This window comes from Rattus norvegicus, chromosome 9, assembly GCF_021556685.1.
Source record: "Rattus norvegicus strain SHRSP/BbbUtx chromosome 9, alternate assembly SHRSP_T2T, whole genome shotgun sequence".
Classification (NCBI taxonomy): domain Eukaryota; kingdom Metazoa; phylum Chordata; class Mammalia; order Rodentia; family Muridae; genus Rattus; species Rattus norvegicus.
The window spans coordinates 107,093,016-107,115,955 of record NC_141542.1 but is presented as its reverse complement, the minus strand read 5'-3'; the positions used below and the strand labels follow the sequence as shown (position 1 = coordinate 107,115,955).

At 45.8% G+C, this 22,940-nt stretch overlaps 1 protein-coding gene across 5 annotated transcripts; it reads left to right on the top strand.

Moving 5' to 3' along the window:
* The first annotated feature begins 60 nt into the window (after nucleotides 1-60).
* On the top strand, nucleotides 61-22,394 carry Ilkap (ILK associated serine/threonine phosphatase). Of its 5 annotated transcripts, none has more exons than XR_015628888.1 (12): nucleotides 61-213; nucleotides 8,099-8,164; nucleotides 8,633-8,689; nucleotides 10,703-10,822; nucleotides 11,866-11,992; nucleotides 14,482-14,588; nucleotides 15,156-15,249; nucleotides 16,429-16,516; nucleotides 17,636-20,025; nucleotides 20,455-20,574; nucleotides 21,827-21,908; nucleotides 22,143-22,394. XR_015628888.1 is itself a non-coding variant. In XM_087567525.1 (12 exons), exons 5-12 carry the CDS (start codon nucleotides 11,928-11,930, stop codon nucleotides 22,281-22,283), a joined length of 819 nt encoding a protein of 272 aa, XP_087423651.1. In that variant the 5' UTR covers nucleotides 61-213; nucleotides 8,099-8,164; nucleotides 8,633-8,689; nucleotides 10,703-10,812; nucleotides 11,866-11,927; the 3' UTR covers nucleotides 22,284-22,394. The 5 variants fall into 5 exon arrangements, 4 of the variants coding, with proteins under 4 accessions (XP_087423651.1, XP_087423652.1, XP_087423650.1 ...); XM_087567525.1 differs by having other exon boundaries at nucleotides 10,703-10,812; nucleotides 17,636-17,757; XM_087567526.1 differs by having other exon boundaries at nucleotides 8,099-8,187; nucleotides 10,703-10,812; nucleotides 17,636-17,757.
* The last annotated feature ends 546 nt before the right edge of the window (nucleotides 22,395-22,940 follow it).

Here is a 22,940-nt window from a genome sequence, read left to right as displayed (position 1 = left end):
AGCCCACCCCCGCCCCGCCCCCCGCGCGTAGCACTCTGGGGCGGCGGCTGCGCGGCGCGCGATTGGCAGGGTCTCCCGCGGTGAGTGACGGCGCCGCCGCCGCCGCCGCTGCCGCCGCCCAGGCTAGCGCGGAGCCTCCGCTCCATCGCCCCGCCGCCATGGACCTATTCGGGGACTTGCCGGAGCCCGAGCGCGCGCCGCGGCCGTCTGCCGGTAAGCGGCACCGGGAAGAGGGCGGCGCCGGGATGCGCTGCCTCCGCCATCTTCGCGCCACCGCCGTCTCAGTCTCGGCCTGTGCCTCCCGAGGCCGCAGCGACCGCGCGGTCCCTGTACGGGCCTCGCGAGGCACACGCACGAAGTCCCGCGCCATAGGGTCGGGGCACTATGGCTTTAATATGGCCACAGCAAGACTCCCAGCCGAATGTACTGGTCCCGGGCCTATCTGCGTACTGGAAATCCCGAGAACTTAACAAGTTTTCGACTCCCAGTACCTCGGTGCGGGGCGCCTGCACGGCCAATGCAGGGCGCTGTGACTGGCTGGCCCGGAGGTGGGGGGCGTATACAGCCCAGGTTTTGGGAACGTCTTTGGCAGGGAATAGAAAGGTGGAGAGACCCAGCCTTTGCCTTCAGAGCGTTCAGTTCTGATCGCAGATGCATGTGTAAGAACCATGGGAAGCACCAAGCGTCCAGAATAACGGTACCCGAAGACTAGTGAGAAAGACCGGGGAAGGAAGCGGCCCTTAGCGGGGGCTTCGCGAGATGGAACAATGTTCAAAAGTGGGAGGGCTCAGATCTCCAGCTTGGCACAGCAGAACGGGCTAGCATGGAAGAATGCTGGGACTTGGGGTCATGAGAAGGTATTGACCTGTCCTCTTCACGACCTGTGCTTTGGTTTCTTACCTGCGCACCTCCAAACTACTGAGATGCTTTGTAGTGTCATCTTTTTTGTAGTTGCTTCTGGTAGTGACACGGTTATTTCCTTCCACCAACCACTCTGATGGTACAGGATCTTCTAAGTAACTAGGCCTTGAGTCTGTGAATTTGATCCAGCCATTCTTTTTGAAGATAAGCGCCGTTACAGTTGTGAGTGAAGCTAGCCTCGTATAGGCAGTCTTGCATCGGTCACTGGAGTATATATAACCTCTGTCTGAATGTGCTTGGATTGGGTTACCAGTTGTGCCTAGAAATTTGTTATCATTTGTAGTCCCTATTGCTTTTTATTCAAAATTATTTTGGGTCTTCTCCTTGGTCAAGGCTCTTGACATAAAATCTTAACAACTCCTTACTAGAACTTGGGACTTAGCATATAAGTGCAGGGGGCGCATCCTGGTCTCCTCCCCCAGGCCACCCCCAAAGCTCAGCTTTCAACCCAGGCTGACCTTGCATAGTGGTGGTGGGGTATTTAAGATTCTTTGCCCAAGGAGTGCATCTGGGAACTGTTTCCTTCTTGACAGAAGGATATGGACAGTGTTACACAGTGTATTCTTGAAGTTTTAAAACAAGACAGGCTTCCAGAATTTGTGGAGCATAGAAAGCTGAGTGCTAAATACTGAAGAGATTGGGAGAATTTAGATTCAGAGTTACTTTAGCGAACTGATAAAACATCTTAGATAAACCTGTGGGGGGAGCACCCCCCATAACACCTGTAATCCCAGCACTCTATAGAGGCCTAGGCAGAGTTCCAGGCTAGTGTAGACCATATAATGAGACTTTGTTTCAAAAAACAGCAACAGTACCAACAAAATAGTTACATAACATCCTAACAAGAGGAGGTTTTGTTTTAATGGTTTCAAGTGTTTTGCCTGAATGCATGTCTGCACCACCTGTGTCTGTTAGCTACAGAGGCTCAGAAGTGGGGGGGTAGGATCTCTTGGAACTCGAGTTACAGATAGTTGTGAGCTGCCATTTCTGTGCTGGTATTGAACAGCCAGTGCTCTTAACTGCTGAGCCATCATCTCAAGCTCCAAGATGATGATTTAAAAATTAATACTATATTTTAAACAATAAATCATTAGTGCTGTGGTTTAAAAGTAATTTGTATACTGTACTCTTTACTTCTAGCTGGTAGTAGGACCTGGGAGAATGGAGCTGATAAATGAGGCTGACTGACTTCTCATGTAATATAGCCAACTTCATTCAGAGGGTTAAGAGTCGCATGAGTAAAGTGTACAATCAGAAGGCCAAGCTGCACTTTGCAAAAGTGTTTCCCATAACGGCATAGACATTTGATTGAATAATAGCGGTAGACAATACCGAGTAATCTAAAATAAACTCACTCTGATCCGATACACCTGGGAAAACACAAAACACACCCCAAGAACAATTATGTGTTTTGAAGAAACTGAGGTCATAAGACTCTCTTGTCTTGTTTTCTCACAGGCACTTAGAATTCTCCTCACAGAACTCCATTCTCTGACCATGTTCAGACACCATACGTTGCTTCAGTAAATGGAGTGGATTGCTAAGTAGTCAGAAGGATAAGACTAAATTGCATAGTGACCCTACTCATCCATGGTGGGGTCAGTATATCAAAATTTGCAAAATAGTACCAGGAGCAATAAAAAAAAGAGTTGAGTCATTTCCACACACTAGAGTGAGGTATATGGGAAACGGAAGTGGCTGTATCTTCAGATCAAACTCTACACTGCTCTCACCTTCAGGAGCTGTTGGCAAATACGTGTGAGAGGTGGCGCCTCCTGCAGGTACTGTGTGGAATAAAGAGAACCTATAGGTGCATTCAGTGGACTGCGTGACCCAGGTTGGATTATACAGTCAGGGCTTTGTAGATGATAGGGAGTGACATCCCTGGGTCTGCTCTGTAACAGCAACTTAAAGGGGCAGTTGCAGTGATTCTGTAACAAGAGGAGGCATGTTTTGTTCAATTCTTTTGGTTTGTTATTTTAGTGTCACATTTTTTAAAAAGATTTATTTATTACATATAAGTACACTGTAGCTGTCTTCAGACACACCAGAAGAGGGCATCAGATCTCATTACAGATGGTTGTGAGCCACCATGTGGTTGCTGGGATTTGAACTCAGGACCTCTGGAAGAGCAGTCAGTGCTCTTAACCACTAAGCCATCTCTCCAGCCCTTAGTGTCACATCTTATGTTCATACCCACAAGACAAATTTTTATAAACTGGAAAAAGTATGTCGAAAGTACGTGTTTTATGTCTAAATATTGTACTGAATTCAGGCTTCACTCCAGGACTTTAAAGATTTTGATAGTTGAGTATATCATCTTAGAAAATGATTAATCTCTTGCAGAAAGGAATTATATTTATTTTAGGTCAATAGAAGAACTTATAGGTACATAAAATGCTGACATAGGTGGATTGGTTTCATAGAGAGGTTCGAGTGTTTGCTTGTTAGACTGTTAGGTTCAAAACTGCTGTCAGCCTGGAACTAGAGCCCAGGGTAGAACACCTGCCTAGCACATGTAAGGCCTTGGGTCCAGAGCTGGTACCAGAAAGCAAAGCACCTGTCGGTCATGGCTGTTACTCAGTGGAAGAGCACATATTCAGTATGAAAAATCTTTTGAGTTTATTCCTCAGTTCCTCAAATAAAACTGATGTTAGTTGTCAAGGACTGCTTGCCTGCTAGAGTAACTTAAAAGCATGTATTTTAGGAGCCAAGGTGAAGACATGTGTGTAATCTGAGCAGTGGGAGTAAAAAAGTAAGATAGCAGTTGAGGAAGTGTGCAGACTTCGGCTTCTAGCCTTTACACAGACACAGTATTTATCTGAAAAGTACTTCATGAGTATTTATTTGAAAAATATTGAAAACACAAGCAGAAACGTTAAAATATCAGAAGAAAGCATTATTTCTAAAACAGTGTATAAGCAAGAAAAAGTAAGTCATAGTTAAAGTGAACTGAGAAAAGAATTACAATATATGTTTTGAAGGATTAATATAGTAATGCCTAATGATTGGAAGACTCTCAGAACTAATAAAAAGTCAACCCCTTAGTACATAGCTTTAATCCCAACACTTAACAGGCAGAGGCAGGCAAATCTCTAAATTCAAGGCCAGGTTGGTCTAGGTCTACACAGCAAGTTCCAGGACAGTCAGGCTACATAGTGAAACAGTGTCTCAAGCAAACAAAGGACAAAGAAGTCTTATATAGAATGGAGAAGATGTGGTGCCTGGATACATAGTGGGAAGGAGGGAATGGATGATACTAGCTGTGATTGGAAGGGTACACAGTTCATTCCCTGTTAGTGTTATGCTGCAAAGTTTTGGCTGATAAGTCCCATAGTATAATATGTGCGACCCACACCATTGTCTAAGGTCCAATGTGGTGTTCGTAACCTACAGGACATTTTAAAGGATCCACATACAAACATGTTTGACCATACTGCTGATATGCAGGATGACTAAAGAGGTCCTCATGAGCCATCCTGGGGTTGTGCTGCAGAACTGTAAGGATGTGGCCTGGCCTTGGTGAAGTCCAAGGCAGGTGCCCAGCAAGAGCCCACACTGGGTTTGCGTCTCCATTCCACTCCCCATAGTCCATTTATCTTAGGCAGGTATTTGGCCTTTGGGGGTCTCAGCTTCCTTCTCATTGAGTAGTAACAGTCAGTACATTATAGGGTCGTTATAGTAATCAGTTGAGTTAGAACATTTAGAGCGTCTTAGAAGCAGTGAGTATTTCATTTTACAACTCAGTCTCAATTGTGGCTAGCAAGATGGGAACGTAGTCTCTCTTTGTTTAATACTTCTGGTGAGAGGGTACAAGGTACTGTCCTTTAGTGACAGTGCTGTTTGAACACTCAGTGCTCTGGCTGAAGAGGGACTGGACTGACATGGAGCTGACGTCTGCTGTGAAGAGTGCCTGTGAGATCTGGGAAGACACCTGTACCTATGCAAAGACTTCTCCTATTGGACCTGAGTAGTGGAAAGGCCGCGCTTAGATGAGGAAGGCTGCTGCTGCTCAGGTCGGCCTCCTGGCTGTAATATATACATGCTTCTCTTCTTAAGAGGCTGGGCCTGCTGCTATCCTGACCCACTGAATGAGGTGTGCTTGTCCCAGTTATCTAATTTTAAAAAGACTTAGGTTATATGGGTGTTTGCCTGTATGTATGTACACCACGTCTGTCTGGTGCCCCCAGAGATCAGAGGACAGTGTTGGATCCCCTGGAACTGGAGTTATGGATGGTTGTGAGCCACCATGTGGGTGCTAAGAATTGAACCTAGGCCTTCTGCAAGAGGAAATACTGCCGAGCTCTCTCATCATCCTCCAATCAAATACAGTTTTGAGTGTCAGGGGAAGAGGCATTTTGATTGTTAGACCTTTGGAGGTGAGCTTATAGAATATTAGGGGTTTTGTAGAGGAATCAATACATAGAGTAAGTAACACTTTAGTGTTCTGCTTCTTAGAGTTGGTTCGCTTGTGTCTGTGGGTGCCATACTTGTGGATTCAATGTACCACAAATGGAAACAGATTTTAAAAGCGGTAGTGAGCATGTGCAGACTGGTTTCTAGTTATCCTTGCTTAGATGATGCAGTCAAGGGGCATTTTTGTAGTTATTGTGTACTGGGTGGGCACAAATATTCTAGAGAGGGTGTGGCATAGGGGACGAGGACGGTGGGTTGTTTGGGTAAGATGACGTTCGTATAAGACAGCAGTCCTCTCTGGATTTGGGTATTGGAGTAGTTCCAGAAGCAGTGCTTCATTGAGCCTAAAAGGAGCTGGGGACAATCAAGGACGGCTTTGCCGTACATTTCCACACAGTTGTGTGTCTGGAGAAAAATGAAAGTGTTTGTGATTCCTCAGCTTGTTGGGGGAATCCTAAGGGTTAGAACATATCTTTTCATTTGTAATATGGAAATAAAATAAAAGAGATTGTGTTAGCTTTAGGTGATTTGTATGCATTTAGGCACTTCTAAATATCCCCAAGACATTTATTTCTTTGGAATTGATAAATTCTACTTTTTGTTTTAAAGAGAAGAGTTAGGCTACAGGGATGGGTAAAGTGCTTTCCACACAGTTTGAAGATGAGTTCAGATCTCCACTGCCTGTGTAAATGTAGGGTGAGCATGAGGTCTACCTGTATTCCCAACACTTGGGGACAGAGATGGATTTCTGAAGCAAACTGGCTAGCTAGATGGGCCAAATGAGCAAGCTCTGGCTTCAAAAGACCCTGACTCAATATACAATGTGGAGAAGATGAAGCAAGACAGCCAGCGTCTACCTCTGCCCTCCATCCTCATGGTGCTTAAGCACACTCATATGTAAATACACATGTCAGAAGGAGAATTGATACCCAGCTCATCTTTATATGGAGAACAATCATGATCATAAATAAACCCCTTGAATATAAATGAATTTAAGTGAATTGATTTAATATTTTACATGTGGTCTAAAACAAACAGTAGCACAAGGTCTGTGTTGGGTGTGTGGGTGCTAGGAATTAACCCCAGATCCTCTGCAAGAGCACCATAGGAGGTAAGCATGCTATATAGTGGTCATTTATACCCAGCAATACATTCTAACAACCTATGTAGATGCTAAAAACTCTGTAAAACTCTATGTTCTATCCTGTACTTGTGTGAGAGCTTGACAGAAACGAATAGTAAAATAATCAAAATACCATAATAAGTGTGTGTTTTGGGGGCTTGAGAGATTGGCCCAGTGGCTAAGAGCACTTCTTGCTCTTGTAGAAGACACAGGTTCCATTCCCAGCACCCACGTGGTAGCTTGCAACCATATGCAGCTCCAGAGGCTTCAAAGCCTTCTTTTGATCTCTGGGTATCAGGCATACACACGGTATACAGACAGACATAGATACAGGCAAAACACTTGTACACATAAAACTAAATAAATGTAATTAAAAAAATAGTGTGTGCTTTGGGGACATTCGTAGGTAAAATAAAAGTTGCTTAAATATAGATAGTGTAATTCTGTGACAGTCACTCTGATAACCCAAATGGCCCAAATCTGAGGGGTTAAGTGACAGGCAGTACAGAGAGACCAAAGATGCCCTGGGAGATGAGATACACAGTGGGTTAGGGATAGCACAAGGTTTCATTACACTAACTTAGAATAGTGTGCAGCTGAAAATGAGTTATTTTGATAGTTTCCCATTTAATACAATTGGGCTGCCACTGATACTGCATAACCGAATCTGAAAAGTGTAGGTAAGGAGTCTGCTTACCCCTTCCCACCAGGATGTTTTTCTCTAGATTCTCGTGTGTCAGTTCGTATATTTTAATAGTTTCCGTAGACTTTTGGAAGACTTCTAGAAGCTGAGGAGTAAGGAATAATGATTACATTTTATGTGAAAAGTGATAATGGGGCATAAAACATCTAGAATTTAATCTTCACTTTTTAGATTAAAAAGACAAGAAAAAACCAGGAACATTTTTTGGCTTTCTAATGAGGCCTGTCCATTTTCAGCTGAGATAAGTTTTCTCCATTGGCTCATATTGCTGGTGACACCAGGTTATAACAGATTCTCACCTGTTGCACAAGTCGCCAAAATAGCATTCAGTAGTTTCCACGGGCCTTTGAAGGCTCCCTCTGCTTCTCAACTCTGCCTTGAGGTACCAAAGTCATCTTTTCTCTTTCAGTGATTCTCGTTTAAGGGAAGATTTTAGGAACAAGGGTGTACTGAGTGTAGTTCACTGGTAGAGCACACACTTAGCATGCATTCCACACTCAATATTGGCGCTGGAAGAGAAAGGGGAGGAAGAGCGATGGTGGCACATGCACACCTTTTGCCTCAACACTCGGGCTGCAGAGGCAGGAGGATCTCTGTGAGTTTAAGGTCAGTTTGGTCTTCATTGTGAGTTTCAGGCCAGGGCTATATTGATCCTTCCCCCCAAAAAGAAAAAAGCTAAATATGTTTTAAATTTAGCATCTGCTAGGGTGTCATTTCATTGTTTTTATGTTGACTGTGACTTTTGGAAACAGAGACCTTTTCTAGTGAATAGCTGTCCTGAAGAGATTTTTTTAAAAAAATTATGTCTGCTTAACAGAAAAGAGAAAATTTAACTCATAGCAACATACCTCACAGAAGGAGAGGGCACTTGTGTGTTCCCTGTAGAAGTGTGACCTGGTGACCATCTGCTCTCTAAGACAGGTTTTCTGTTTTAGGGAAAGAAGCACAGGAAGGACCCGTGCTCTTCGAGGACCTGCCCCCGACCAGCAGTACTGACTCAGGTACAGTCTTCAGGCTCTCCCAGGTGTGTGTCAACGTCTACTCATCCTGGGATTGTAGTTGTCTCAATCTTTCTCCCTTTCCCCCATTTTTAACACACAGATGTTTTAGGTGTTGGCTGTCTTTAAGTTTTGAACCCATGGCCTCAGGTAAGGCAGAAAGACCTGCAGTAGGTAGGCCTGAGAAGTGCTGCATAAACAGGACCAACGTTTCCTCTGGTTCAGTTCAGTGTTTTACTGGTTGAAGTGAGATTCAGCTCATTTAAGACAGAATTTCTATTTCCTTTGAAATCATAGGACTTTAAATTAGGTTCCGGATATATTACTCCCTGCAGACTGAGTTGCACTGGATTGACACAGTTCTGAATTTGTCTCAATATCCTGCTGCATAGGTGTCCTGGTGGGGATGGATTCTGAAACTGAAGCCTGCTTTGTCATTTTGGACTCACTCTGGGTTCTCCTGTGTTTCAGGATCTGGGGGACCTTTACTCTTTGATGGTCTTCCACCTGCTGGCAGCGGCAATTCAGGTAGGCAAATAACATGGAGGTGTGGCTGGAAATAACCCGTGTTCTGCCACTGTGTGAACTGTGTGCACAGGTTTTAGCAGGACTTTGAATGACATTAAAGTATAGTGCAGATAAGGTTATTAAAACTGAATGGACACCCTCAGGTAGAAGCAGAGATCAGAAACCTCAGTATTGTATCAACCAGTTTGTCACTTGTCCTTAACTTTGCCTTCACCTGCTAGGCTGATTTTTTTTTTTTAAGAATTAAGATCCAGGCATGTGGCTCCTGCCTGTCATCTCTGTATTCAGAAGGCTAAATCAGAAGAAACTTGAATTCGAGACTAGCCTGGGCTACATAATGAGACCATGCCTCAAAATAATAACAATCGTGTAAAAGTTCAGAAAGTCTTCTGAACTTTCCTATTAACTTTTCTAAAAATTTCAGTCTGTTACTCTGATCTGCCTTACGTCCCCCACAGACACAGATGCACGACAATGTTCTGTTTTGTGTTCTGTAAGGGAGAGCTATGACTGTTAGGTTATAGCTGCAGACTGATTATCCCATCCAATTGACAGCCTCTCACTTGGAGTTGCTGTGTGGAGATTGAGGAGAGGCTGCAGGTGGTTCTATTTTTTTGTGGTTAAAAGTTCATTTGTTGCCTGTGAACATTTCCATAGCATATTTCCCTGTGAAATCAGTAGGATTGCTTAGGGGTAAAGCATTTAATTGTCTTCTATAAGAATCCCAAAGTTTGGGGTTGGGGATTTAGCTCAGTGGTAGAGCGCTTGCCCGCAAGGCCCTGGGTTCGGTCCCCAACTCCGAAAAAAAGAAAAGGAAAAAAAAATCCCAAAGTTTTCAGGACTAGGGACTCATATATCAAAAACTGCAGCACGCTCATGTCAGTCAGCCTTGAAAACTGTCCTAATAAAGTCAGTGTTCTTAATTATATGAGGGCTAATATGCAAATCAAGTGTAGATTTAACTTTAAAATAATTCAGCCTGGCTACTTGTTACTCATTAGAAGACTTACACAGCATGTATAATCTGGTACTCAGTATTCTGGATTTCTTGGGAGTTGGCCCTGTGCTAGTCTGTAAGACAGGTCCTAGTGAAGAGTCTCTGATACACAGACCGTGTCCTGTGGTGCAGTGGCACTCACCTAGAGGCTGTTAACAGCAGTATACTTGTCTATTTTGAATTAGAAAGAATACAGAAAGGAAAACAGTAAGCAGCCTGATGCTCATGGAGACATTTTCTCAGTAAGTTGCTCTTTTATGTGGAGTGTCATGCATTCTGTAACATACATTCTTGTAGCTCTTGCAAGGAGAGGAACTTAGCCCAGAGCTTTTTCTTTTTGCTAACAAGTAGGTTGGATAGTGACTGCAGAGAGCACTCACAGACATTTGACCTAACAGGCACCACAGTAGGTGGTTTGTTTCTTGTCCCTGTTGATGTTTACACAGTCTCTGGAGATGGTATACCCTCACCATGTTGTGAAGAAACTGTGGCTGGAAGACTAGAAACTGAAGCCAGCTAGACCTCATGGTCTCCAAACACACAAGTACTGCTGGGGCAGGCAGCTAGGTTGCTTGATACAGAGGCAGGGGCAGCTCCAGCCTTTCTGATAGAGCCTGCCTTTTAACCTTAGTTAAGCTTTTTAGGAATGTGTTGTTTGGACTTGTTCAGGAGCATATGTTTGCTGCAGCTTTTGGGATAGCCCTGTCAGTCACCAAGGGTCTGTGGATGTAGCACATCATGAATATGCTGGAGGCTAGAAGTCTAAGTTTGTATTCAAAATTCTGCTATTGAGAAATCTCCGGGTCAGAGACTCTCAGGTTCTTGATTCTGCCTGGATGTTGCCCTGTCTTCTGTCTTTCTAATCAGAAGTCGTAGCCTGGGCATTTCCTGGGCACTGCATGTGTTGGTCCTTGCCTAACGTGCATTCATGTCTCCAGCCCAAGTGGACGGAGCCTGGTCTGCTGGTGACTCTGCAGTCTGTAGCTGTTTCTGTCTGGCCTTTACTTCATTTCTAGGTTCTCTTGCCACATCAGGCTCCCAGGTGGTGAAGAACGAAGGAAAAGGAGCAAAGAGGAAAGCCCCTGAGGAAGAGAAGAATGGCGGTGAAGAGCTTGTGGAAAAGAAAGTTTGTAAAGGTTTTCAGACAGTTTGAAAACAAATGTATCAGATTTTATACCTTAAACATCCCAGAGCAAAGCCAGTGTCAGCTTCTAACTGTAGCACTTCCCTGAGTGTAAGAAGGGCTTGGCCCCCTTTTGCAAATGATATGTAAGACTGCCTTTGCTTTTCATGTATTTGCCTGACCTGACAGGAAACCATATTGTTCCTCAGCATTGAGAAGGACGTTTTTCTTAGTCCTCTTCAGAAATGGCTGACTTTTGACAATCCATTCTTTCTGACGACTAGTCTTTGTTTAAAAACTCTTCGTTTAAAAACTTGTTTAAAGCTTTGACTAAGAGAAATAGCTGTAGACTTCCCTTTCTGTGCTGACGGAGAGAAATGACTGAAAACTTTCACTTCCTCTATGAAGAGTCACCTGAGTGAGAGTGGTGCCACCTGTGTGGCAGTGCTGCTGGGCATGGCCAAAGCATCTCTTGTAGAAGTGCTCCAGGAGTTTGTAGAGAACTTCAAGCAGGCAGCCCTAACTGTGCCGCCATTCTGTGCTGCTGCAGACTCCCTGACCCTTCACTTCTCAGTTGGCAGGAAAGTGGCCGTTACCACTGTTGGCAGCCTGGCGCATACGGAGAACATACTTCAGGGTCTCCAGCAGTGTAGTTGCCAACTCTACTGATTTGAAGATTTTAGAAATGGGAGTTTTTGTGTCCTCATTAAATTGTCAGCAGATTAAGTTTACCCTTGGGGATCTCTCCTCTGATCCTTAGTCCCACCTCCACGTGAGGCAGCACTTCTTTGACTCTGATCTCTTTAGGTGGAGCTCAGATCTTCTGTCTGTGCTCACCTCTGATCTCACATGTCTATCACAGCTCAGGCTTTCTGTCAGAACCCTGATTGTGGCTATAGCCTTAGACCTGGGGAGATGCCTTGAGGGACCTTGCTTATTAGTACCATGGAGATGCGGCTGAGCAGGGCTGCCATAGTACCTCTTAATTTGCTCTGGGACTAGGGCTTCTAGAGGGTAAGGCACAGTTTTGTATGGCTTTTTGTTTTTTTTCCTCAGCCTCTTCGGTGATCTTTGGTTTGAAAGGCTACGTGGCAGAGCGGAAGGGTGAGAGGGAGGAGATGCAGGACGCCCATGTCATCCTGAATGATATCACTCAGGAGTGTAATCCTCCATCATCTCTCATGTGAGTGTACATTCCAGCAAGCCTGCTGATGTTCGTTTCTCCTCGTTCTACCAAGCTTTGGACTGTGTGAAGATGCTTCTCCAAGAAAGACTGATGCCATGAGTAACCTGCTTTTTGCATCAGTGGATCTTAGATGGGAAAATATTTTTGAGATAGTTATTACCATCCGAGGATATTTTTGTTGTCACAGTGCAGCAAGCAGTGGATATTGGTATTTGATGGGTAGAGACAAGAATATTACATTGCTAAACATAGGACTGCCCCTCAACAAAGATTTGACCAGTCTAAAATTTCATCAGGGTTGCACCTGAGTGCCGCTGAGTGGGAACTGCCTCCCCTGCTACGGACTTCATGCAGTTGTGCTCTCCTAGTGACTGATGAGCTTCCTCTGTGTCCTAGAGAGTAGATGGATTGAAGATCACTGAGTAAAGCCTGCAGGAAGTGTGGGTGTGGTGGTACATGCTTGTCAGCCTGTTCTGAATTCCCAGCACTCAGTGGATGTGGAGTTTCTGGGTGGAGTTCCTGGCAAGCCTTAGAACTAACAGAAACAAAACTGAGCAGAGTTCTATGGCACTGGGAGAGCTGTACAGATAGACAATAAGGGCCCAGCAAGACCACGATAGTCAAAATGACCAGGAAGAAAGAAAGAAAGTGGTGCACACATGGAACTGAAGCCTCTAGTCAGTTCTCAGGCCCAGGAGATACAAGCAGACAGTAGCACATTGCATGACTGCCATCTTTCTGTTATATACATAGCACGAGGTATCGAACAACTGCATAGTTAAAATATTTCATCTGTAATTGAGAATTGCACAATGTGCATGCTGTGGTTTTCCCTGATACACACAGTGTGCTAGCAGCTGTCATCCAGCTTGTCATTGTGGCTGCTGCAAAGCCAATGGTCATGATAGAGACAAGAACATGGTAGGTTCTAAGCCAGGAAAGAGCCTGGGGAAGAATCCCCAGATAATACCAGTTGCACAGTGACAGGTCCCAAGTCGTAAGCCAGATGAGACTTGTTTTCTCATAATGTCTTACATTGCAAAGGAATGCAAAGAAGTTGAAAGAAAAGTTGATCTTAACCCTAAATGTCATTTCTCAGAAAGAGTTTTCTTTCCAATGCAGTTTTTTAAATTAAAATTGTGTGCATGTATGATGCGGGTGGAGGTGCACACGGGAAACGGCGCCTGTGCAGTTGTCAGTGGATAGCTTTGTGCTTGGTTCTCTATCCACCATGACGTGGGTCCAGGGATTGAACTCAAGTTGTTAGGCTTTCCAGACACTTTTTACCCAGTGCACCATCTCGCTGGCCCTGAAGTAAGTTTTTTATTTTTTGGAGACATGGTAGCACTATGTAATCGTGGCTGGCTCAATGTGCAGACTAAGCCGCACTTGAACTCACAGAGATCTGCCTGCCTCTGCCTCCCTCTGCTGTGAGTAAAGGCGTGTGCTCCACATCTGCCTCGTGGCTTTTACTATCTGTGGGTTTTCTCACAAATGTTGAGTAGGAAATAGGAATGAGAAGATCTAAGCTTTGCAGTTAGACATTAATCAACACTTAGGCAACAGTCTTGGAACTTCTCCCGAGTTCTTTTGAACATCTTTGACAAGAGTTGTAAATGAATAACTTTTTTTCATTTTTTAACAAAGTCTGATTTAAATGGGATAAAGTTCTGAATTCACTAAGAAATTATATAGCTTACTTGAGAAATTTTATTTATTTTATGTGTATAAGTTTTTGCCTTCATGTATGTATATGTACCACATGCATGCATGTGACCCAGAGAAGTCAGAAGAGGGCTTTGAATCCCCTGGAACTGGAGTAATGGATGCTGGGAACTGAACCTGGATCTTCTGCAAGAGCCATCTCTCCAGCCCATAGCTTAGTTTTTTAAACAAATGTGGTTTTGTGTCTTAAGATAAGGTCTCGCGGGGTTGGGGATTTAGCTCAGCGGTAGAGCACTTGCCTAGCGAGCACAAGGCCCTGGGTTCGGTCCCCAGCTCCGGAAAAAAAAAAGATAAGGTCTCGCTCTGTATGTCAAGCAGGTCTTGGAATTTACAACTTAGCCAGGGCTGGCTTCAAACTCTTATCAGTTCTCATGCTCCAGCCTCCTGTGTTCTGGGATAACAGGTGTGAGCTACTATACTGGACTCAAATTTGAGTTTCTAACAATTAAAGTGGATGAAACTTACTTAACTCTCTTAAATATTACTATCCTTTCCCACACGCTAGTGTGACTGGTATCTCAACAGTGTGAATTTCCCGTTCACCGCTTGAGATGAGACTTCAAAGCTTCAATGAAGCTGAGAGTGGTGAGATACCCATCTGGAACCTCAGCACAGCTGGGCAGGGCCACAAGGGTCTGTAATTGGAGGCCAGACTGGGCTAAATATGGAGCCCTCATCTCAAAACTAAATAATGCAAGTTTCAGTAAAGAGGTGTGCTCATTGGTTTAAGGATGTAATTAACTTTTAATTCATTCTTCTAGTACTCGGGTTTCATACTTTGCTGTTTTTGATGGACATGGAGGAATTCGAGCCTCGAAATTTGCTGCACAGAATTTGCACCAGAACTTAATCAGGAAATTTCCTAAAGGTGAGACTGAGAACTGACCCTGTGGACATTTGACCTGTTGTTTGCATGGCTCAGTCTGTCAGATTGGGTGCTCTGCTTGGGCAGAGAGTCATTGATGTGTTTAGGGATATAGCAGCTGATAGTTCACCTGAATAGCATGCATGAGGCCCTAGATTCAGTCCTCACGACCATGGATACTGGGTATTAGGGTCATGAGGCAGATCAGAAGGTCAGAAGTCAACTTCAGCTGCACAGTGAGTTTGAAGCCAGCCTGGGCTACATAAGACTGTCACCAGAAAAAAAAAAGTCTTTGACTTTTAAAGTTGTGAACTCAGGGATCAGAAGAGGCTGTGTGAGTAAAGCCTCAGATCTTAGCTTGTTGAGTGTCTGGAATGTGGTTATTGTCATCTGCCTCCACCCTTGGGAAACAGTACACCTGGATTGACATGGCACTCCCTCAGGTGAGGAGGTAGATTGTTGACAAGGACATGCTTAGAAAGAGTTTATATGTGAACACGACCAACAGAACCCAAGTGGGCAGCAGCTTCTCCTCCTGAAAGGTTCCTCTGTTTGACCCTTCTCCACTAGGAGATGTAATCAGTGTGGAGAAGACTGTGAAGAGGTGCCTGCTAGATACTTTTAAGCACACCGATGAAGAGTTCCTGAAACAGGCTTCAAGCCAGTGAGTATAAATCCATGCAGAATGCTCAGTGCATGGTGTTTTCCCGAGCATCCTTCAGGTCTTGTGATACTGTTTAGCAAAATGCTTTCTGTCTCAGGAGTACCCAGCACCATGTGTGAGCTCTTACAACCATTAACTACGAAGGATGTGGGGCCAGTGGGAAGCCAGTCAAGATGATTGCCACTAACTCTCATGACCTGAGTTCAGTTCCATATGGTAAAAGGAGATACTCCCTCAAAAGTTGACCTTGCCCTCCACACATATGCACGCACACACACCATGCACACATATACAATAATATATTTTAAGTAAATGAAATTTAAAAAGCAGAAAAAATGATTTTTAGAAAAATGTATGTTGGAGCTGCAGAGATAACTCTGTTTAAGAGCACAAGCTGCTCTTCTAGAGGACCCAGCTTCGCTCACAACTTCCTATAACTCTAGTTCCAAGGGATCCAATGTCCTCTTCCAGTCTCCAGGAGCACCAGGTGTGCACTTGAATACATGCAGGCAAGACACTCTTATATATAGGATGTGTCTCTGCAGCACAGTAATGAAAGCCCTTGACCTGGGCTATGTTAGCGAAAATTGGTGTTTGTTTTTAGTTTTGAGAGAAGGCTTCACTGTGTATCCCTGGCTGGCCTCAAAGTCAAAAAATTCTGCCTGCCTCTGGAGAGAACCACAGGTGTGCATGGCCTCTCCACGTCTAAAGTAAAGAGCCTTGTTTAGCTTGCTGTTCTGGACTTCGGTGCAGCATAGGCAACCCAGCTAGTCCGGACCTTTGACTCGAGTGGTGCATCATGGTGGCAGTGAATATCAGGATGCATGCTCATCTTTGTGCCAGACAGCACGAGACAGGGGAAATGGGCCCGGGCCCACAGTCCCCTTGAAGGACTTTGCAGGAAGACCCCACAGCTTCTTTAAAAGGAGACTTTCACAGTGACCTAAGATTTCTCATAAGGCCCCATCTCCTAGAGGTCTACAGTACTTCCTAATAGTGTTACCATGGGCTCCCAAGCTCTGATGCCGGAGCATCTGGGGACAGCACCCATTTCCAAACTGTGGAGTAGTTGAGAGGATACAGTCTGTTTTAGCTTGGCAGACTTGCTGTGTAGCTCTATTGGTTAGTCTCTGGGCACTCGCCAGTAGTGGTGACTGCATTTCTAATGTGTTTCCCCAGGAAGCCTGCCTGGAAAGACGGGTCCACTGCCACGTGTGTCCTGGCTGTGGACAACATCCTGTATATCGCCAACCTTGGAGATAGTCGGGTATGTGGCTCTGAGCCACCTGCTTAGGTGACAGCGTGTCTCAAGGAGAGAACTTCAGCAAGTTAAAGTGTTGGTGGCTTGTTGGGCCTTCTAGTGGGGTTGCTACAAGAGTGTTCCAGTGTGCACCTGGGGAGGAATCAACAGCTGAGTAAGGGCAGTCTGTTCTCCCAGAGGACCCTGAGCTGTCTGTTTTAACACCGAGATCCTGTCTCTTCCCTGCCAATATGGTTTTGTTTGTTTTGTTTTTTGCGTACCGTTAAGTGACACTGTGATTTGGAATGAAATCAGTGTGCCAGTAACTTAGATCCTTGTTTTTCTGACCACCATTGGTAGTGAATGAAAGTATTACATCCACCTTTCCAGAGCTCTTTGACTGCAGAGCAGCTTGAAAGCTCTGAAAGGAAAGTACAAAGCCAAGCCTGTCACAGCCCAGGAGCCCAGGGACAGTTTAGGAGGTGTAGGGCGTGGCCTTCCGTTCAAGCATGCTGCTTTTCCACCCAGCCCTGTGTCCTCAGTTGTCAGTGACCACTCACACTTTCGCAGCCTCTACAACTCCTCCTTGGTGCTTAGGGCTGGGTACCCATAACTAGGAGTGTAGCTGTAAACTGAGGTAACAGTTTGTCCTCAGGGAACTCATGTTCCTGGGAGCCCCTGTAGACAAGTTCTAGTATGTGTTTAGAACAAGTAACTCAAGCCAGAACAGAAGGAAAACTGTGTCACACCTCCTTCCCCACCTCCCCTGCAATTCTTCAAACCCAGACCCAGTCTGAACCCTGGTTCTTTATGTGACTTTAGGCAAATTACTGCTCTGGGTGCTGGTGTCCTCTGTGAAGCAGACACAGTAACTGTGATCTTGGCAGCACACACAGTGCTTGCCCATACCCTCCCCTCTCCTAGATAAACTCACAGACTTCTGACTTTGACCATGGTATACCAAAACTGAGGATTTCTCATCCTGACAGTGAGAACAACTTTCCTATTGCTATTTCTTTGATGCTGGATTCTCTGAGCTTCTGTATGTCGCAGGCCGCTGAATGTGAAGTCATTGTAAGTCTCCCTTCAACTGAGTCCTAGATGCTGCTCACTGAACTCCATGGTTTGTGGTCTCTGTCTTCCCAGGCAATCCTGTGTCGATATAACGAGGAAAGTCAAAAGCATGCAGCCTTAAGCCTCAGCAAAGAGCACAATCCAACTCAGTATGAAGAGCGCATGAGGATACAGAAGGCTGGAGGCAATGTCAGGTATCCAGGGCATTTATAGGAGCCCCAGGAACTGAGGCCTCCACACGCTTGAGGATTAGTGTGCGTACTAAGGTCCACTCTCAGGTCTGGTGCAGTGCATACGGATAACTTAGTTCGTCTGTGTCTCAGTAAAGGTAGAGAGTGGATGCCTGGCTGTACAGAGAGACGAAGTCAATCTCAAGTCAATACTTAGAGTTACCACTCACTATTTTCAGTGTGTCTGGGAAGCTTCTCTCATACTGTCCTTGTTTGGTTTTTTACTGGAGTCTCATCTAGCCCAGGCTGGCCTTAAACTCCTGATTTTCTGCCTCTAGCCCCTCGCTGCTGGGATTACTGGCCTGCCTTAGCACTGAATAAATTAGTTTCCAGAGGAAAATCTCTAGTGGTTAGTGGGCCAGACTCAGAGCTAGGCATGGGGATATGTGTGGCTTCAGCTACTGGGGAGGTTGAGACAGAGTATTTGAGTTCAGGAGTTCAAGGCCCACCTGCATAATGTGGTGAGGCACTCTCAGAAATTAGTTAGTAAGGGGACGCCTTCAGAGCGTGCTGTTGCTGACACCGAGGGTCACAGCTGGCTGTGCTGTCTCAGTCCACTTGCCACTGTCTTCAGAGGCCAAATGAGGACTTCATTTTCCTACTTCACGGACATTGCCTTCGGAATGTGACCACAAATGATTTGTGGTTCTTTCTATAATTGTCCTTTCAGGTTTGCTGTTGTTGTTCTGTTGGAGATAAATGTTCAAAGATCTACGTCTAGCTAAGCTCCTGGGATGCTTTGAAATTGAAGTTCGAATCTCTTCTATAAGTTGTATGAGAGCTGGGAGTCTTTGTGCATTGCCAGTGGGGATGGAGTGAGAGGCAGCCACTGTGGAGACTGCAGCTCTTCAGGTTACATGGGGTCACACAGGACTCAGCACCAGATTCCTGTACACCAGCAGTTCCTAACCCAAGGGCCATGATCCCTTTGGGTTGTTGAACGACCCTTTCAGAGGGGTCGAATATCAGATATTTACATTACAAGTCATAACAGTATCAAAGTTACAGTTATGAAGTAGCAACAAAATAACTTTTTTTTTTTTTTTATTAACTTGAGTATTTCTTATATACATTTCAAGTGTTATTCCCTTTCCCGGTTTCCGGGCAAACATCCCCCTCCCCCCTCCCCTTCCTTATGGGTGTTCCCCTCCCAACCCTCCCCCCATTGCCGCCCTCCCCCCATAGACTAGTTCACTGGGGGTTCAGTCTTAGCAGGACCCAGGGCTTCCCCTTCCACTGGTGCTCTTACTAGGATATTCATTGCTACCTATGGGGTCAGAGTCCAGGGTCAGTCCATGTATAGTCTTTAGGTAGTGGCTTAGTCCCTGGAAGCTCTGGTTGCTTGACATTGTTGTACTAACAAAATAACTTTATGATTGGGTCTCACCACAGCATGAGGAACTGTCTTAGGGTTGAGAACCACTGTTACATCGCGTTAGCAGTAGCCACAAGAGGGCAGCAATGTGGCCCATGGACAGATGGCATAAAGACTGGCATGTGTGCATTACAGCAAAGGCAGTGTGCAGCAGGGGTTCCTCTAGGAGCATGAAGAGAGGCCTGGTCTTCTTTGACACGGAACGGTCTAGCCTGACAAGCTTTCTGAAGGCACTGCCATTACAGTCTGTCAGCACCGTGGCCCTGTGACTGGGCTAAGTGCTAGTGTCATCACTGGCTTTGGGCTTCTGCTGTTCTCTAGGGTGGATCGTTCTTCCCCTTTTCCCACATTGCTAAAGGAGTCAGTGGTCTCCTACTTTCTTCAGCAACCAGATGAGCCCCAGACCAGATGAGCAGGAGTCTTAGTTTACGAGAACTGGAGTAGGAAGGCTCTGCATGTAGCTAGATCTGAGAGCTGCATTAGAGGTCCTGTCATGGCTCTTAAGTTTGGGGCTGCTTCCTATATGGGTGCTCCCAAACTGAGCACCCCTACTCTTCTTATTCAGTACTGCTCATAGGCACTTCCATTACTCCAGTTCTGTTTAATAATTTATATTCTAGGATGCTCTGTTTTTCCCAGGGGCCAGCAGAAGTCTTTAGGGATTACAACACATTCATTCAGGGCGACTGAACTGAGTCACGGGGGTGACTGGAATTAAGGCTCAGCTGAGTCCTGCCTCTAGAACTGTAGCACCAGCCCAGGAGGAGCTTCCTGTCGCACCTGTCTATCTGTACAGCATCTCATGTGTGACTTAAGAGCCTCAGGGATACCAAACCACCACACTGCTTTGGCATTTAGTAAGTCTTAAAAATGATGGCCTCAGAGCCCAGGGAGTCAACCATGGGAGCCTGGGCTAGCATGGTTCATGGGGGCAGTGGCACTCCTCACTGGTTCTCTTTGATCACAGTGTCTGCCTAAGGTACCTCTTCTTATTTACAGATCGTCTGGTTTTTCCTCTCACAAAAAACGTGTGAGTGAAATTATCACGAGTGAGGTTGTAGTCCTGATGTGAGTGTGAGTGAGATTATCACGAGTGAGGTTGTGTCCTGTTGATGTGTGAGTTCCAGGACAGCCAGGACTACACAAAGAAAACCTGTCTCAAAAAAAACTAAACAAACAAACAAACAAACAAAAAAAGTCAGACTCAGTTATTGTGGACTCTCAGTTTCTACTTTCAGGGGCCCATGGCCAGTCAAGTGAGAGTCTACCATTGTCCCCCATTTTAGAGATGGCCGTGTCTTGGGTGTGCTGGAGGTATCCCGCTCCATTGGAGATGGGCAGTACAAGCGTTGCGGGGTCACATCCGTGCCTGATATCAGACGCTGCCAGTTGACCCCCAATGACAGGTAAAAGCAAATGGTCACCAAAAGTGTGGGTGTACACACACAGGGACTTGTTTCTCTTGCTGATTTTTCTCCAATCTCTGTTCAGCCTTTGCTGGGAGAAGTTGAGGGGGTGGGGTATGCAGTGTGCCTGGCCCTGGGGTGCAGACACCTGTGGGTTCCAGTTTCATGGGGTCCATGGTGGTCAGGAAGCAAATGAGATGGGCACTGGCCTTCCCACAGGAGTGTAGGAGTTATACTAGGAGGCTTTAGTGTGGGGGAGGCACCCATTCCAGAGGGACTATATCCAGACCGTGTCAACTCACTCAAGTACAACATGAACAGCCAGGTCAGTGCTAACAGTGGTGGCTAGGAACTTGGAGGATGGAGGAGGACGAGACAAGAAGTTCTGGGGACAGACTGAGCGGGATCTGTGGGTTTGCCAAGGCCTTTGGGTTTTAGCTTATAATTGTGGAAAATCATAGGATCAAGACCCGAGTGGCTGAGAAAAACTTGCTGTTCAGGGTCTCCTGTTGCAGGTAGATCAAGACCAGCACAGGCTTGTGAGGGTAGCACAGGGAAGCTAGCAAGAGTGGCTAAGAGCAACAGACAGCACGCTCTGCTGACCCTAGCAGGATGGGGAAGGCTGAGGCAAACTATAAGCAGAAGGAATGGAAGGAGCTATTCTAGTGTTGCTTTAAATTCTTCTTGGTCACTGAGTTGTTGACAGGCACAGTACTACTGTTTTAGTTTTGAGGATTTTGTTTTATTTGTTTTTTTAATTAATTTTTTTTATGTGCATTGGTGTTCTACCTGGAAGTATGTCTGTATGAGGCTATCAGATCCTGGAGTTACAGTTGTGAGCCGCCAAGTGGGAGCTGGGATTTGAACCTAGGTCCTCTGGGAGAGCAGTCAGTGCTCCCAACTGCTGAGCCATCTCTCCAGCCCCTTGTTTTATTTTTTGCGACAGGGTCTCACTGTATACACCAGGCTGGCCTCTGCCAGCTGAGTACTGGGACTAAAGGCTCACATGACCAAGCCTGGCTGGTTTGGTTCTTTTGAGACAATGTGTCCTGTAGCCCTGCTGGTGTCAAACTTGCTGTGTAGCCAGAATGACCCTCTCTCCACCTTCAGAGCACTGAGATGACGTTTGTGCACCATTATTCTTTTTATTTTTAGGGTACTGAGTAGGCGCCAGCCACTCCTCACTGAGCTCTCAGGGCACCTTCCAGTCAAGGGCTTGTGACTGACACCCTGCTTTCCCCTTATACCTTAGGTTCATTTTGCTGGCTTGTGATGGGCTCTTCAAGGTCTTTACCCCAGAAGAAGCTGTGAACTTCATCTTGTCCTGCCTTGAGGTGAGACCTCTTAGAGGGTGTGCTGCTTGTCTCAGCTGCTTTCTTTCCATAGCCCTCCTTCCATGTCAGGAGTAATCTTTGAACTCTTTTCAGCATAAGCCCTGTGGTGGAGCTCACCAGTTACTGTCCTGTCAGCCTCTGTTAAGGACAGAGCAGGCCCTGTCCTAGCCGCAGTGTCTGGAGAGAATGACAGACGCTGCTGCCCTGTTCACTCAGATCCCATCCCTTTGGTAGGATGAGAAGATCCAGACCCGAGAAGGGAAGCCTGCTGTTGATGCCCGCTATGAAGCTGCATGCAACAGGCTGGCTAACAAGGCAGTGCAGCGGGGCTCGGCAGATAACGTGACGGTGATGGTGGTGAGGATAGGACACTGAGGCCGCACACTGCACGTGTGCTCTTGACTTGCAGGTTCATCTTGTTTGTGCACGCTGTGTGTACTCCTGTGGGGCTTCTATGGTTGTAAATAAAGGTTTCTTTTTTTCCTAGTTATTTGAGTGACTGGTCCTGGATTAACTGTGTTTGCTTTAGAATGTGCTCTGGATCTGGCCTTGTCAGAACCATCATGGGCATCATGGACAAGCTCATGATAACCTGTTAGTTCCCAGGCTCTTGCTGTCCCTGTGACCCTTTGGGAAGTGGGGCCTCGCAGTAGGATGATGGGATGCTGATGGGGCTCTGTTGAGTTTTCTGTGCAGAGTACATGTTGTGCGTTTCTGGCAGGAGCCCAGGTGTGGCTAAAATGGGGTCCATAGGTGAGTTAACCACCTGGCATGCCAGGCTCACCATGTCCCTAGACACCTGCCATCTGCTCCCTCCTGTCCCCTGGAAGTGAGCTTTGGAATGATGACTGTCATCCTGGCTTTCACTCAGCTGTCACCACCCACCACAGCATCAAACTCACTGCCATCTCAGGACAGCTGAGTGCTTGGTTCTGCTGCTGAGTGGACGGTCTAACCCATGGCAGGGAACCCCTGGCGTGATCGGTCCCTGAAGAACCTTCTAGACTGGCTCCAGATGCCTTCTGTGTAGGC